This window comes from Nuphar pumila, chromosome 6 (genome assembly GCF_984573655.1).
Source record: "Nuphar pumila chromosome 6, dmNupPumi1.hap1.1, whole genome shotgun sequence".
Taxonomy (NCBI): Eukaryota; Viridiplantae; Streptophyta; class Magnoliopsida; order Nymphaeales; family Nymphaeaceae; genus Nuphar; species Nuphar pumila.
The window spans coordinates 119,943,996-119,960,501 of record NC_143254.1 but is presented as its reverse complement, the minus strand read 5'-3'; the positions used below and the strand labels follow the sequence as shown (position 1 = coordinate 119,960,501).

At 38.8% G+C, this 16,506-nt stretch overlaps 1 protein-coding gene across 3 annotated transcripts; it reads right to left on the bottom strand.

Moving 5' to 3' along the window:
- Nucleotides 1-860: 860 nt before the first annotated feature.
- LOC149835936 (amino acid permease 3-like) lies at nt 861-11,947 on the bottom strand. Of its 3 annotated transcripts, none has more exons than XM_090010723.1 (8): nt 11,765-11,947; nt 11,329-11,455; nt 10,844-11,077; nt 9,602-9,695; nt 3,416-3,630; nt 3,134-3,273; nt 2,831-3,058; nt 861-1,481 (listed from the first exon to the last, which is right to left on the bottom strand). In XM_090010723.1, exons 1-8 carry the CDS (start codon nt 11,807-11,809, stop codon nt 1,053-1,055), a joined length of 1,512 nt encoding a protein of 503 aa, XP_089866849.1. In that variant the 5' UTR covers nt 11,810-11,947; the 3' UTR covers nt 861-1,052. The 3 variants fall into 3 exon arrangements, with proteins under 3 accessions (XP_089866849.1, XP_089866848.1, XP_089866850.1); XM_090010722.1 differs by having other exon boundaries at nt 11,762-11,920; XM_090010724.1 differs by having other exon boundaries at nt 10,844-11,071; nt 11,762-11,920.
- Nucleotides 11,948-16,506: the final 4,559 nt, after the last annotated feature.

Genomic DNA, 16,506 nt, shown 5'->3' with positions numbered 1-16,506 from the left:
AGGTTCTCCAACTAATGAGTATGAAGAGCGGGTCTGAAACTTAAAAGATAAATTAAGAAGTATGACCCAACAAATAAGAAATGCTAGAGGAAAGAAAAGTCCTTATGAAATCTAGGACTTTATTCTGGGTAAGATAATGAACATTTTGGGATCATTCTCTGTAAGTTCATAAAGTTCAATGGGTCAGAGAATTCGGAGACCCATATCGCTTTGTTCTTAGATACCTGCATCGATTGTGTCAACAATGATCGGGCCCTGATCTGTTGGTTCTCAAAGAGCTTAGAGAGAGAAGCTTTGTCATGCTTTGCGCATTTTGAATAGACGTGACTTTTTGCAAAGAGTTACCAGTTCTGAACATGTGTGACTCTGCAAAAGGTCACCAGTTCTGAATGGGTGTGATCCGACAAAGGGTCACCAGTTCTAAAAATGCATGACGATCCGACCTGGCATGATGCGGTGGGCGGGCATGCGCGCATGCTTGTGTGTGGTAGTTATCCCATTCTCTTATTCTTTAGAACAAGTGTTAAAATTTTCACGTAGGTTATAAAGCCCACAACCTTCTTGAGATTCTTCAATATGAGACTATTCCACGTCACCATTGTCCAAAAGTACTTCAAAAGGAATTACCCCTAAAACTGTTTTCTTCTTTGAATTAATCTCTCTCCTCTTTTCTACATCCAACACCTAGTTCGTTTATGCTATTTCCACATGATCCGATTCTAGTGCAAGCAGGCGTTGCAATACAGTAATGCTATGGGAACGAGACTAATTAAACATAAGATCAGAATGATGATCCTCTTTTGACTTCTGTATAAGACCAACTACAAGCCAACATTGCTATTTATATCTAAGACGCCAAATTATTGGAAATTCTCTTTTAAAATTACATCCCAATTATTAAAGCAGCTTGCCTGACATTACAACGTTTAAACTATTGAAATACATATTAAGATTAATTTGGATGCAGACTATATAGGGCGAAGATAACAGGACCTGTGGCCTAGTAACTGGACTAAGTGATGATGGTTACATATGAGGCTGTCAAGTAATTGTCAGTCACTAGTCTGGAATGGCCTATACGACTTGAGATCAAGTACTACTCCAGCAATCGAACCACACGCCGCAGCTATGGAGACAACCAAGCAAGTAAGGCTCAACACCTGAAGCCCAATCCACCTTGTGCTCCACCGACTGATCTTCTTGTGGACGATGTACATCTCTACCGGGAAGTAGACGGTTAGAGGCCAGAATCCGATGGCACCGAGGATGCCGACGACGTCGTTGAAGAAGGGCATGAGCATGGAGATGATGGTGGTTAGAATGACGAAGGCTGTCCTCCATATCAGCCTGAACAAGTTGAGGTTGTAGGAGCCAAACAATGGGATGGAGATCATTTGTCTCTCATTAGTTATCGAATCGAGCTTTGGCCACCTTTGTGCACTCCATTTCTCCACGAAGGCGAAAAGTGGTTGGCAATACACCTGTAAATGATCATGAAAACTCACAAAAGCTAGATGTTTAAGGGGTATTTGAATCGCTAGACAAATGCTGTCTGGATGCACCGGGTGACGCTTGTAATCAGGGATTGGGTGCAATATGATTGCACAAAAATTGTGCATTTTGGATCGCCCTCCATCAGGTCTTGAGCCCCACACCTGACAGGGCCTGTCCCTAAGATGGAGGGTGATCAGGTGCTTAATGCACAAATATTTGTGCAATCATATTGCACCTGATCTTTTCAGGTTGCAGGCGCATATTTGTCCTGAAAGGCGCACAAGGCCGTGCAGGGACTGCAGTGTCCTTGTGCGGAATTTGTCCTGAAAATTACATTGAACGCGCCTTTAGGTCCTCTCTTTAAAAAAAGCTACTCTAGCTCGTACTGTTTCATGCTTCCCAAGCGAGCTTCCTGAACATGCAGCATACCTTTAAGATTTTATAAAACTCTGTAATAACTATGGGGAAAAACTGGTTTTAGAAACTTGTCAATTGTAGCATGACTCTCTATTTCTGGACACCAAATGGGACAGGTGTCACGTCCTGTATTGTGGTTTTACGTTGACCAGTAAAGTCGGGGTTTTAGTTGATCCACAGTCCAAGCAGTAATTCTGGGAGAAAGTTTTGGCCGGCATTACTCAATATGATCATATATTTCTGAATAAATGGAATTAAATAAGTATTAGAAGCTCAGTGTTTGGATATAAAAATCGCAGTGAACATCCACCTGATATGCTGCTGCAATTTACAAAATCCATAGGTAAAGCAGGACTGCAGGAGTAGCCATTGGTTTGCACCCAGTACACAGAAACTCCCTTTAACATACTAATGAATAGAATTATAAAATTCTAAAAAGAATCAGTTACTTTGCTTTTTTTAAGCAGATAATAGATGTAACCATGTCAGAGAAAAGTTCGTCTTTTTTTCAACTATTTCTCAAAAATTCTCCTTTTTGTTGTTTTGAAATTTGCTGCTGCCAAAATTTCCGTGTTTCCAGTGCACTGAAAATGACGGTTTCAATTTTAAAGTTGTTAGCCGAAGGTCAGACTTTAGTTGTGTGAATGGAAAAATATAATTAAAATAGAAGTCTAAAATATATAAACTTTCTGAAAAAAATAAATATAGATTTTATTTTGAAGGAATGAAAAAAATTTGAATATAGATAAAAAAAAGCAATTTAATCGATGACAGCAAACAAATTGTGCCATAATAACTGTGATAACTAAAGGTATGAGATCCATGGTCAAGAGAGATGAAGGCATGTAAAATAAAGTAGCCAGACAGATGAAGAAAAATAGTTGCAATAATAGCAAGATAAAAACTTTTCCAGTTGTACCTGATAAGCTCCAACCAAATGAATAACAACAGCAAGGTTGGCAATGTCAAGAAGCCAATATGGTTCTGAGAAGCCAGCACCAGTCAACAGATTTCCTGGAGAGTCGTCTCCAAAAGCAGCATAACCCATGCATCCACACAACATGTAGAAAACGGTAGTCACCACCACACTAAGTAGTGTGGCCTTCTTTATTGTTTTATGCTCTGCCGGTGGAGATTTCAGTGTGTCCTGCCAAGTTAGACATGAATTAATTAATTTGTGTATGTTCCTCAAATGATGTATCTCTAAAGTAAGATGTAATACCTGGATCTCGATGAGGATGATAGAGTATGAGTAGGCAAAGGCAATGTCTCCTAAAGCTTGGAGGCTTCTCCACACTTTCTGAGTTCCCGTCACCTTTCCAATGCTTATGCCCGTAAGATTTCCTTTAAAAAGCCCAGTTTCTGCATCACATACTTATGGTCATTCATGCAAATTGACTGTCACGAATGCCTAGTGGAGCATCTAGAACGCAAACAGAAGCATTATATCAAGAATTAGAGAAGAACACAAGGAGCATCCGTCCAGTACAACATCATCAAATACCTGAAACTTTGGCTGCACCAAGGCTGAGACCTACTGTTGAATATGTAAAAGACATGACTGCAGCAACAATGGACAGCCACCATATTTGATCAAAATCCGGAATCTGAGAGAAGACCACCTCAATAATTCCAAATGTTATCATGTAACCGTTGCTCGAGATGTGACATGGATCCTTTCCATCACTTTTATGGCGGCAATTTGTCTTCTTTATTGCCCTGAATAATAATTTTGTAATGGAGAAAATAACTCATTTTTTTCTTCCGACAAAGACGTAGATGGCATTAGCTTTTGAGCACAATACCGAGATTGAATTAGAAAATATGACAAATCTAAAACAATTGTTTTTTGTTTTCTTGATGGTTTTACCCTTGAAAAATTAGGGATCCTTGGTCAACCCACTTGTCTAATTTCTCGCTTAAAAAAATCTGGCGGCATGTAAGTTGTTGCCTGAAAAATCAGGCACCATGATTTCAACCAAGGCACTTAATTTTTTAGGTGACAAAAGAAAACAATCAAGAAAAAAGTAAATTGTCCATGTTTTGTCATATTTTCTACTTTGTGGCCAGTTATGATATTATTCAAAAAATTAGCGATATCTATGTCCTTGTTTGTTTTTTCTTTGAAATGGAAATGAACTTTTCAACACCCCGTTTGGATGTACTTTTAAATGGCTGTTCTTAATTATATTTATTTTAATTGAAACTTTTAATATTTGGATGTTTTACTCTTACTTTTTGAAACAAGTTTGGTAAAGTAAAACAACACAAGACACAAGACACAAGACACTGTAGCTTTTCTATAAAAAAAACACACGCACTTTATTTTAAACAAAAAAAAAAAAATTCTTTTCTATTTATACTTGTCTTCTCTCATTCCAGCGTCCCCATTACCACATCTTTTTCACTGTTACTACCACCATTAAAGCTCTTGCTTTCACTACCCTTTCCTTACCGTCACTGCTGCTACCACTAGTACTACCTTCTCTCCACGACCATCACTACGTCGTCATCACTTTCCCTTCTTTAACACCATGGTTATCATCATCATCACCATCACCACTACCAAACACCACTGCTATCAATGCCACTTTTTTTCTTCAACACTGTGACCACCATCCCTCTTTCTTCAACACCAAAACCACCATCACCAGATTCACCACCACTCCCTTCCCCTCCACCTTACCCCGTTCATCACCTAAACCAAATTTGTATTTTTAAGGGAGGGAAGGGGCTCACTATCTAAGCCGTTTAAAGGGGCTAGGCCTTTATTTGGCTTGTGGGGCCTACTCATTTGAAATCCCTCACAAAAAAAGAAGGGATGAACCACCTCTCTTAACGTCTTCACCAAGAGAGAGGTGTTCACATTGGATGGGAAAAGCCATGGTTGCCATGTGTTATCTCCAAAGGGGAAAACAGTTTGGGCATTGGAGCAGCATGTGGACCTCCATTTTGAGCTCCAACCGAAACCCCATATGTTGGATTCGGTGCTGATTTTCAAATCTATGGGTTGATTTGGGTCCAATCCAGGTACAATGATGTCTCTACCAAGCAATACCCCAAGATCCCAGAGCAGTGTGGGTCTCCCTTTGATGATGAAGCCTACACTTGTGGAGGTGCTTTCAAAGTTTAAAATCAAACATAGCCCACCTGAGTGGGCAATCTTGAAGGAGCTAAAGCGGGTGTGGGATCCGTCCGTAAGGAGGGGGCTGGCCTGATGCATTGACGCAAACAGTCCTCATAAGGTATAATCTCTGTGCTAATTTTTAAATAATGCGTATATTGGCATAAAACATTAAGGGCCTTGGGTTCCCAAAAAAGTAGTTACTTGTTGCAAAGTTGATTAGACCGCAAAAATTAGATATAATTTGTGTTATGAAACAAAGATGGAACTTACTGGGGATGGTGTTTTATGTCACTTATGGTAGGGTCCTTCAACTTCATCCCCTCTCAGGAGAGGTTAGAGGTATTTTGGTAGCATTAAATGGTAGTTTTTTTCATCGTGGAAGGTTTTTGATATCTTTATGTTTTAACAACCCAATGACTCAGGAATCTTTCACATTAATGGTGGTATATGGCCCAACTACCTCTCCCCTTAAAAGGCTTTTTTTTTGAGAAATTTGATGAGTTGGCAAAAAAAACATGGTAAATTGGTGCATTATAGGGGACTTAATTAATTGCTTGTTTCACACTATGAATCAAATGGGAAGCAGAGGTATACAAATAGTATGTAGTATGAGGTGGTTTGCAGACTTTATTGAAAATTGAGACAGGTGAACTATTCACATGCTCCAACAAAAAAAAACCAACACATGTTTGCAAAAGTTAAACAACTTTACAGTCAACAGGGAGTGATGGGAGAGGATGCATAATGGTAGGGCATTTATGAGACCTATCACAATTTCTGACCTTGCGCCCATTACTGTAGAATGGAAAGTTCACTAGAACAATGGGCAAAAATTCAAATTGAAGCTGTGATGGTTGCACGAACATGACCTTGTGCAAAGAATTAGGCAATAGTGGATTGAACAGTAAGAAGCTTCTTGGGCAGCTCTTTGAATGGTTAAGATGTTAGATTATGTGCAAAAAACAGTTAATTGAATGGTCGAAGAGGAAGGGGGCAGCTAGGTTCCAGCAAATTGAGGCATGAAAAGAAGAGTTAAAACTGTTACCAGAGAACAGTCATTAATGAAGATAACCTGAGGAAGGGACAAGCATTGGTTGAGAGTATATGAGAGCGGAGGCAACAAGAAATACATTGGAAGCAAAGGTCAAGAGTGCATTGGATGAAACATGATGACAAGAACACCAAAAATTTTCACTTATATGCATCTTCCCGCATAAGAGAAAATTTTCATCAAACATCGTGTATTGGGGGATGTGTGTATGAGAATGATGATATTATACGGGCTGCCACCAACTACTTTCATGGCTATTTTGCATTAGATTTAGCACAAAGATCCTTTGATATGAGCTAGACATGAATAACCTCTTTTAACAAAAGTGTAAAGGCTTCTTTGTTCGGGTCATTCATGATGGATGAGATCAAACAAGCAATATGAAAACTTTCAAATAACAACGCCTCGAGGGTTGATGACTTTTCAATCAAATTCTTTAAAGCTGCATGACATGGCCTGCATGTAGGGAAGAACTCGCGGCGGTCTTTAATGATTTTCATATAAATAAATGTTTACCTGCAAGGTGGGGGGGAGTATTTCTTAATGCTAGTCCTTTAATAACTAGGAGAAAATGAAATTGATAAGTTTAGGCCTATCTCTTTATGGGGCACCCCCACTTAAAGTAATCACTTGTGTGTTGGCAGCGTGCCTCAAGCAAGTGGTACACCAAGTGGAGGGGCCCTCGCAACGTGCATTCATACCTAAGAAGAGGATTCATAAGAGATGTCTTCTTGCACATGAGGCAGTCCACACAATGCATATCTCTAAGAAGAGGTGCTTTTTGCCTAAACTGGATCTACATAAGACCTTCGACTCTTTAAATTGGGATTTCTACTTAAAAGTCTTAGAAAGGGTGGGGCTAAAAGCAAAGTGGGTAAGATGGATTAGAGGAATATTAGATTCCTCCTCAATATCTATTTGCATTAATGGTCAACAAGGAACCTTCTTCAAGCCAGAGAAGGAGCTTAGGCAAGAAGACCCTGGCTTCACTTTTGTTTATCTTGACCATAGAAGTACTCAGCTATCTTTTAAAGTAGGCCAGCATGTGTGGAATGTATAAAGGGGTGAATTTACCTAGCATGATTCACTTTTGGTCGAGGATGATGTCTTAAATTTTTGTGATTATGACACGTTCAAGGCTAATCCTCTTCATGTTTGCAAGTCAATTATGCGAAAAGCAATTTTATACTATTCAACGATAATGGGGGTTTCGAACCCATAGCAAGAAGAATCTTCCAATGTGAAAAACATGGGCAATAAAATACTTGAGAATCTCGTTGCATAGAAATAATTAAAGATAATTTTGGGTGTCAGTGGATGACATGATTCAAAGCAAGACTTATTTATGGAAAGCTAAAGTACTATCAAAAGCGGGTCAGTACATCTTGATAAAGCATGCCCTTGCTATGGTAGCCCAACATGTTATGGGGTTCTTCTTTTATCACCAAGGCGACTTAAAGAAGATCAACAAGATCTTAGGAATTTCATATGAGGTAGCAGGGGGATAAGAAAACCAAGCACTAAATAGTTGAGAGGTAGTTACTCGTCCACCATCTCAAGGGAGATTGTGAGTTGTGGATTTAAGACGATTTAATAATGAGCTTTTAGTAAAGTGTTGGTGGTTGAAAAGTAGGGGGTTGGGGAGGTCTTAAGGAACAAGTATGGTCTTGAGGGTTGGCCATGGGGTTGGGTTGAGGACTCAAAGTAGAAGACTGGGTCCTACTTCTAGAAGGGGATCTTGAAAGTCTTTTATATTTTTATATTGGGTGTTAAGGTGGTGGTGGGTGATGAGAAAAAAACATCTTTTTAGAGGGATGTTTGGCTTGCAGAGAAACCACAACATAGATATCCAAAGCTTTTTTGTATCAGTAGAGGAATAGATGGTAAGGTGTGTGACGCGAGGCAATGGTATATTAAGATTGCTCACCAACTTAGTTTCATCACCACACAACAACTGCATAAACTATTATACTAATTGGTCGGGTTGCGGATTGTGAATTGTGAAGATAGATAGAAGACGGTGGGAGCATGAGAAGGATGGGCAATATAGTGTGGCATCTTGTTATCGAGTGCAGGGCATACATAAAATGTCTTGGCCACCTGAGCACAACCTTTTGGGGGTTGATCTTCCCCAAGGGCATAGCTGTTGGGATGGCAAGTGCTCCATGGCAAGGCAAGAACAGATGACAACCTTCAAAGAATGGGGATTCAACTGGCTAGTAAGTGTCGATTACGCTTAAGAGCAGGGGAATCGATCAACCACCTTTTCATGAGGTGTGCATGTTTTAAGGAATTCCAGAAATTTTTCTGGGACCATGAAACGAATCAAAACATCGAAACACCAACAACCCACGAGATGTGTTCATTTCCCATTGGCAACAACAAAGTCAGGGTCGAGGGGATTACAAGTGGAGGTGCTTGGTGTTGGTCTCATGGAGGCTGTTATGATTATACAGGAACGAGATAGTCTTCGATGATGCAGCGCCTAAAATGACGCTACTGCAGGTTAGGATTAACAGAGAGCTGCGAGAATGAAAGAAGCTGATCTTGAAAAACATGGAAACAGAGCTATGCATTCTGCTGAGCATACTTAATAAGCGGTATTAAGTTTTTTAGGGACATCAGACGACGGTTTGTCATTCGGTTTCATATGTACGCAGCATGTTGCAACCCGTAATAACATTATTTGCCTTCTCAAACAAAAACCTCTGGAATCTGATTTTTATGCCGGATTTTTGGATACTCAAAAATCAATGATTGATAAAACACAAATTGTGAAAAAAAAAAACCATATTTTTTGTCAAAAAAAAAAAGGATCCAAGGGTTGATTCATATAAAATTGATCATGCTGAATCAACCTGTGGGGTCAGGTTTGATCAAAACAACTTGCATCAATATCATTGCAAAGGGGTATGAAGATGGAGGATGATGACACAGGGATGAGTGAAACCCAACTGGCCCTTTTTCTGAAAATGACAATGCAACTCTCTCTCTCTCCACCATTATGAGCTACAGTGAAATGTCCATATGCTCGATGTTTGAGATAGTTTTTTTCTTTTCAAGGACAAAAGCTGTCCACTAATCCAAAGCATAAAGTGATAAATATGTACTATCTGTAAAAAAAGAGCAGTTATCCTGAAAGTTGATGTTTAGTTAAATCAGTACTGCTTTTAAGCTAATGGAGGACCCTACCATCTCATCTTTATTGGGAATGGCACTCTTCTTTTTGTTGGCTTGACATGCAACACTAGGACTTCAAGAATAAAGCAACGACAAGTATGTTTTAACCACAAAAGATAACGAAGAAGATGATGATCGATGCCAAGAGTTATGGCACCCCTTCTCCAGAAGCATATCGGGAGATAACGGGGCTATGATTATATGGAATCTGATCAAGTTCTTGAATTCTAATGTTTTGAATGTTTCAATCTGTGGAGTTCATGATATTGGCTGCATGTTGTGTGGTGCAACAACCACAACAACATCATGAGGCAAGCTTTGCGCATACTTACCTCATGCTGATAGAGGCTGCAATCGTGTACCCAATGGCAACTCCAAAGAGATTGATGTATTGAATTGAGCCGCAGAGTTTTACTTTGGTACCACCTGAAAATCAAGTTCCATAGTGAATGAAATCGGTTCGTTCTACAGCAATAATTGAAGTGGTTTTCATGTTAAAAAACTAATGGGTTGCAGGCTTTGTGGTAATCTAAGGAGGAATAAAAAAAGGAATAATATGCCCATTAAAGAATGCGACTTTGTAAAGTTAGAACTTTATGCAACCGCATTATCAATCTCATTTTATGAATTTTATGTTTAATAGTATGGCCTTTATCACTTACTATTTGAATTATTTTTAATTCAGATGATTATTTTCAATCAATGACAAATCAAATGTCTAGGATGAAATATATTGAATGTTAGGAGTTAGATCTGACCTGTGACACAAATTTCATTCAAGGGAAAATCCTGTCACAGGGACACGCCATTATGATGGTGTGTCCCCCATGACACCGACACGTACAATCAAAATTTTAATATTTTTAATGATTTTAAGTATTATTTTAATAAAAAAATATTTTAATATTAAAATATCAAAAAAATAGTTTTTAATGGATCAAAAATTAAAGAATTCTCGATCATAGTGTCCTATTTTTTTAAAAAAAATCGAACTTGCGAGTCTAATCTGTGTCACATGTCCTCGTGTTGACGTGTCTTTGTGACTTAGCGAAAATCCTTTCTTCGAAAATCTTGTCAAAGAAAATCATGTGATAAATTTCAACGTATAAAGTATTTTAATATTTATGTGTATGTGTGTTTGCCTAAAGAAAATTTATAAAAAAGTATATTTTTATCATGTTAATATCATGACACAGCACATTAATTTTCAAATAGGCAATATTTTGAGAACTGATTTTTGGAATGTACTGTTTTTTTGAAAATATCATGATTTCACCATAAACAGATCTCTAATACCCATATCATAATTCAGGCATCAGGCCCACGACCGAAAAGAGTAGGACCCAGCGAGATTCGCATGGTCTGGGTTCCATACAGACAGATCCAAGCCCAGATCTCCGCTGGATTCTTAGATTTAGAGGGTCCGGATCTGGTTAATTAACACACATCCCGCTCCAAATGCACCAACTGCTAGTCCTTTAACACGTTGGAGCAAAATATGTTAAGGCCTTGAGCCTACCGTTCCTCTGCAAGTGATTCCCTTGAAAGGGATCATGTGGGTGTGAATATGATACCTAAGTAGGACTTGACTGCATCCATGTAAGTGTAGTTTCTCTTCCCAGAAACTGGATCTCCTGTCCTGTAGCAAGCAGAGAGGAGGTTGGAGGTGTAAAGAATGACCAAGGCAAACAGGATCATGACCGCTGGTCCAGCGATCCAACCCAACTGAGCCATGGCCCACGCAAGGGAGAGCACCCCTGATCCGATCACCGCAGTAATTATGTGGGATGATGCTGTCCAAACTGTCCCTGATGATCACCATGCACATACAAATAAATGAATTGATACTTCACTTATTCTTATAATTAAATAAATCATTCCATCTTTTATTTATTCTTACAGTTCTCTCTTAAAACACTTGAAGTCTTTGCAGTTTCTGGAGTTCTTACCAGTAGAAACCCCAAAATTCTTCCAAAAGTTCAGGGCTTCCAAAGAGAGCCTTAATTTTTTTTAAAAGAATTCTTTGCCAATTAAAAAAAAACAATTTATTATTGGTTACCTGTTCTTTTTGGTCTCCCATCATCGTCCAAGCATTTGGAGTGGCTTGTGTTGGCTTCAACATCTGCATGATGTTTGGGCTGCAGATCGAGATGCAGGTAATTCCTGGTATCTTGATTCTCTCCTATCTGATCAACGGCCGAAAGAAACAGAGCACAAATTAATAACAGATAGCAGTAACTTTTTTATTTGGAAGGAGGAAAAAGTTGTTGCACGAAAGAAAGACATCAGCGTGTGAGATGCACTTAGACAGAGGGCTAGCAATTAGCCCAACACAAAAAACTGGAGGCAGAAGTCTCAACTCCAAGCCATGATAAACCAATATATAGATAATAATAACCAGAAATCCAATACTAATAATAGCAGTAGCAGGAACATTTGTAGAAATTGCAATTGGAATTTTATGAGAGAGAGAGAGAGAGATGTTAAATTACTACATCATGTACGATCTTGGACGGGAGGGTTCTACTTCTCGTCAACATCTTGTAGAGTAATAGAGGTAAGGTGATTGAATCTTTGGGCCGGAAGAGGCCTGGTGAGAGAGAGAGAGAGAGTGTGTGTAATCTTATAGGCGAGATGAAAGATTAATGTTATGAACGAGATGAAAGATTAATGTTATACTAGGGAATGTAGGACTATATAGAAGGGAAGAGTGGGGGGGGGGGGGGGGGGGGGGTTAGAGAGAGAGAGAGAGAGAGAGAGAGAGAGAGAGAGATTGGGCCCCTTTTTGCTGGAGATGAAATATACATCATTCTTTTGTTGGAAGTTGGCAGAAACGTTCACAAAGTTCAAAAGCGGATGATGTTTACCTCCATCAGCTTCGACACCAAATTATCTTAATTACCGCTTTTATCTCTTTTCCGATAGTATTGGATATTAGTGGGTCTTAAATCTTAATCACCGGCTCCTTCCCTGACATATTTACTTTTTCAACCTTACTGAGTCCAAGTTGAGTTCATCAACTGGACCTACATATGAGTCGGGTGAGCTTGGTTGCCTATGCACAACTTAAAGTTTTGACTGAGATTTTGGCTGGAAATATTTGAAGATTCTTGGTTCCCCTCTTAGACTGAGACTGCTCCTAAGATGTTGCTGTCTTGGCCCCCTGTGAAGTAAAGTGGATCTATGTCAATCAACTCAAGAGCCAGGATTTTTTTGTTTATTATAGGGATATAGATCAGAGACCTGACCAAGTTGGACTTGGCATGTGCCCCCAACCGCAAGAAGCCTCCAACTCAAGAGCCAGGACATGGGCTACAACTTGCAAGTTTGGCGCATGCAGCTATTTTTGGATCAGCCATGCAGACCTAACTTGATCATTTTTGTCAAACATAGCTATCCTAAATTTTGCAGCTTCTGAAAAAGTTCCAAAGGTTATAATTTGCCCGGTGCAAGTGATGATCAGCGAGATGTGATCTAGTAATGTTCCAAATTATGTCACCAGGGCCAATCACATAGCAGTATTTTTAGTGGGGCCCTTAAGTTTTTCTATGTCGTTCCAATAAAATGATGCCATGTGATTGGCTCTAAAGGCAGGAGATGAGTTCAGAGATCATTCGATCACAACTCAGTACAATTGGGTGAGCCTAACCGTGATTGCTTGTGGAGATATTTAGCTACTCCACACTAAGTACATATTTCACAAACATGGTGCTGAGCAGGTATCTAAGCTGGTATGATTTTTTTCAGGTACAGGTAATAATAGAAGACAACCATTCCAGATCTAACATTGTTAAGTCCATAATTGGATTTTGGAGTCAACTTACTATATTCCTTACCAAATCCAAGTCCAGTTAGATCTCGACCATCATTGGATCTAAATTTACATGTGAACGTATCAAATCTTTTTGAAAGAAGAAAGGCAATTGTATTCATTTAGTAGTTATGTACATTATTCATTACACTATTCACTGTTACAAAACGTTTCCCATTACATTGAAAACCCCACGCACAGCATGCTGCCATCCTGTGCTCACATAAAAATCCAACTCCATTTGATAGCAACTCAGCAGTTCGCAGCAGAGAATCTGTTTTTAAGTAGTGCTATCTTCCAGTTTTTTAAAAAGTGTTTCTTTTCCCTGCTTATGGAACATGACTTTGTCTTCCTGTTTCTGTAGCAGTTCCCTTCCTTGCATGACAGTGGTTGCTGATGTTTTTTCCTGCTTTCAGGCTGATTGTTTGGCACAATTCAATTCGTATTCTGCTGTAAATTCGGTGCAGATTTGAGACAGCACCTTCGAAGACTACCTCATTACGATGCAGCCATATTTGATGCCAGGCGACTAACACCCAACATCTCTACTTGGAAATCGCCCCTTCCAGCCGCTGCACACCATCAGTGAGACAGGAATAGATCGCTTGGTCGTTCGTGCTGTCTTGATGGGCGCTGATTTCAAAAACTGAAATGCAGTTCCCTGAACCAAGTGCACTTGACGAAGAGGTATTATGTGCTTTCCTTTTCACATTCACACAAATTGCACCTGCTAGCTTAATGGAAAGCCCCTTTGTTGTAAATTTTTATTTGTTTTGTTTTTACCATGCGTGACGAACCGACCGTAAAGCGAGGAACATGGTGGCAAACCTTACCCCATAAGCTGTTAGCTAGGAGCCAAATCACTGACAGTGCACACAACGCTCTATAGCATGACGCCACTGAGAAGGCACCTTCCTTGCCGAACACCCAACATAACCTGTCGTCTCTCTCCCTTAGTTGTACCTTGTCCAAAAGGCACCTCAATTCATACATTTGTTGAATGGTGCCAGGGTTGTGTCTGAGTCCTACCGTTATACGCCAACCTTGTCCCTCTACCCAAACATCACTCACCAAACAACCGGTGCCCTTACAAAACAAATCCAGGAATAGTTGTCGAAGTGGACAATCGGAGATCCATTTCTCTCTCTAAAAGCTCGAGCTTCTCCCATTCCCCACCTCTATCTTTATACTTTGCAAAAAAAATCTTAAAAAGTTTAAGCCCTTTCCAAAACCCCAACCCAGTCTTTCATTTAGCACTTTCAATTCAGTTCCAAGGTCGGCCTAGGTGATCATATTTGCTTCAAAGAAAAAATAGTGACCATCCCCTCCTTGTTTGCTATCTTCCACCACCATTTGAACAACCAAGAGTTGTTAAGCCGAAGAATAAGCAAGTCTATTATTTTACACGATTCTAATATGTTAGCAAGGATGTATGGCATGCGAGACTCGGCAATCTCAATATGCAGCTGATTGATTTTCGAGTTAAAAACAATTTTATTGAGGTAATCACACGGAATAAATTTCCTTTAGTATGCCCGAGTTGCTAAATGAGAAAAATGTGTAGGTTACCGTTCCTTCAAGTTGATGAACATTGTTCTCAATCATTTGATAAGGTTCATTGTGATTTCTGGGGACTGGCACCTATATCTTCTTTTCAACAATTCAAGTTTTATACTATATTTGTTGATAAATATTCTAGATTCACATGGTTTCATCAGTTAAAGGCCAAATTTGAACTTACAAAAAAAATTATTGAATTTCACAATTTGACGATTACTGAGTTTGAGAAATCAAAGTTTTTCAAACTGATAAAGGAGATGAGTTCCATAGCCACGTGCTGAAAAAGTATTTGAAAGAAAAGGCATTAAACATATTAAAGCCTGTCAAAAAATGCCATAAAAAAATGGAATGACAGAGCGTAAACATCTCTTTATTATTGAACAAAGATTAACTATGATTTTTTATAGTAATATTCTAACGCATTTTTGGGTGAAAGCCTTCTCCATGGCTGTGTAGTTGATTAATAGACTTCCATCTCCAAATCTTCATATGAAGTCATCATTTGAGTTGTTAACAGAAAAACAATCAAACTTTTTATGCCTTAGATCGTTTGGCTGCAGATGTTTTCCCTATATTAGAGACTACAACAAAAATAAGTTTGAACCATGCTCTCTACCACGTGTATTTTTGGGATACAACGAGTTTCATAAGGAGTACAGGTATCTTTACTCTCCTACTGGCCGTGTTTTTATATCCAAACATGTGTTTAATGAACATGTTTTTTCATTTAAAGCTCCTAGCAAACTGTTTTAGTCTATATGTGACAATAAAGAACTAGTTAGTTTTATTGATTCAAACCATTGTCATCAAGATAATACTTTTATAGAAAAGAGCTGCATTGATGATAATCATGAAACTAGTGCTCTCTAAGATAACACATTTAGTCTTTCCACTGAGAGTCAAAATGATTCTCAAGATCTTGATAACCATGAGACTCATGAAAATCCAATTTCTCTTGAGCCTGATGCTCAACCAAAAAAAGGTGTTATTCATCCTGTGAATTCTAATGTTGCTGGGACAGATGTTCAGAATATTCATCCTATGGTCACACAGTCGAAAGAAAGAATAATCAAACCAAATCCTAAATACTTATTGGCTCTAACTGTACCATTGGAACCAAAAACTGCTAATGTGGCTTTAAAGAATCGAGACTGACGTCAAGCTATGAAAGAAGAGTTGCTTGCATTAGAACAGAATGACGCATGGGTTTTAGTTCCACACACATCTAATATGAATGCGATCGGAAGTAGATGGGTGTTTAAAATGAAAATTAAAATTGATGAAAGCGTAGAATGCCTTAAAGCACATTTAGTGGCTAAAGGGTTCATTCAAATACCTAGAATCGATTTTGCAAAGACCTTCTCTCCTGTCATAAAACCTTCATCAATTAGAATTGTTCTAATAGTTGCTCTTGACTATAACTGGCATATCAGACATTTAGATGTTAAGAATGTGTTCTTACATGGATTTTTGACTCAAGATGTCTATATTGATCAACCCCCTGGGTATCGGGATAAAGATAAACCTGATTTTGTGTGTAAATTAAATAGAGCTTTGTATGGCTTGAAACAAGCTCCACGAGCTTGGTATGACAGGTTTGATACATTCTTGTTCTCTATGGGATTTTATTTCAGTGTTGTTGACTCATCACTGTTTATTTATCAAAGTCATCATGGGACAATGCATCTTCTACTTTATGTTGATGATATTATTCTCACAAGAAACAATCTCACTATTTTAAATGAGTTTGTTGCCAAAGTTAACCATGAGTTTGCCATGAAAGATCTGGGCTATCTTTATTACTTTATGGGAATCGAGGTTCATCGCTTCTCTCAAGGCCTATTCTTGAATCAGAAACTGTATGCT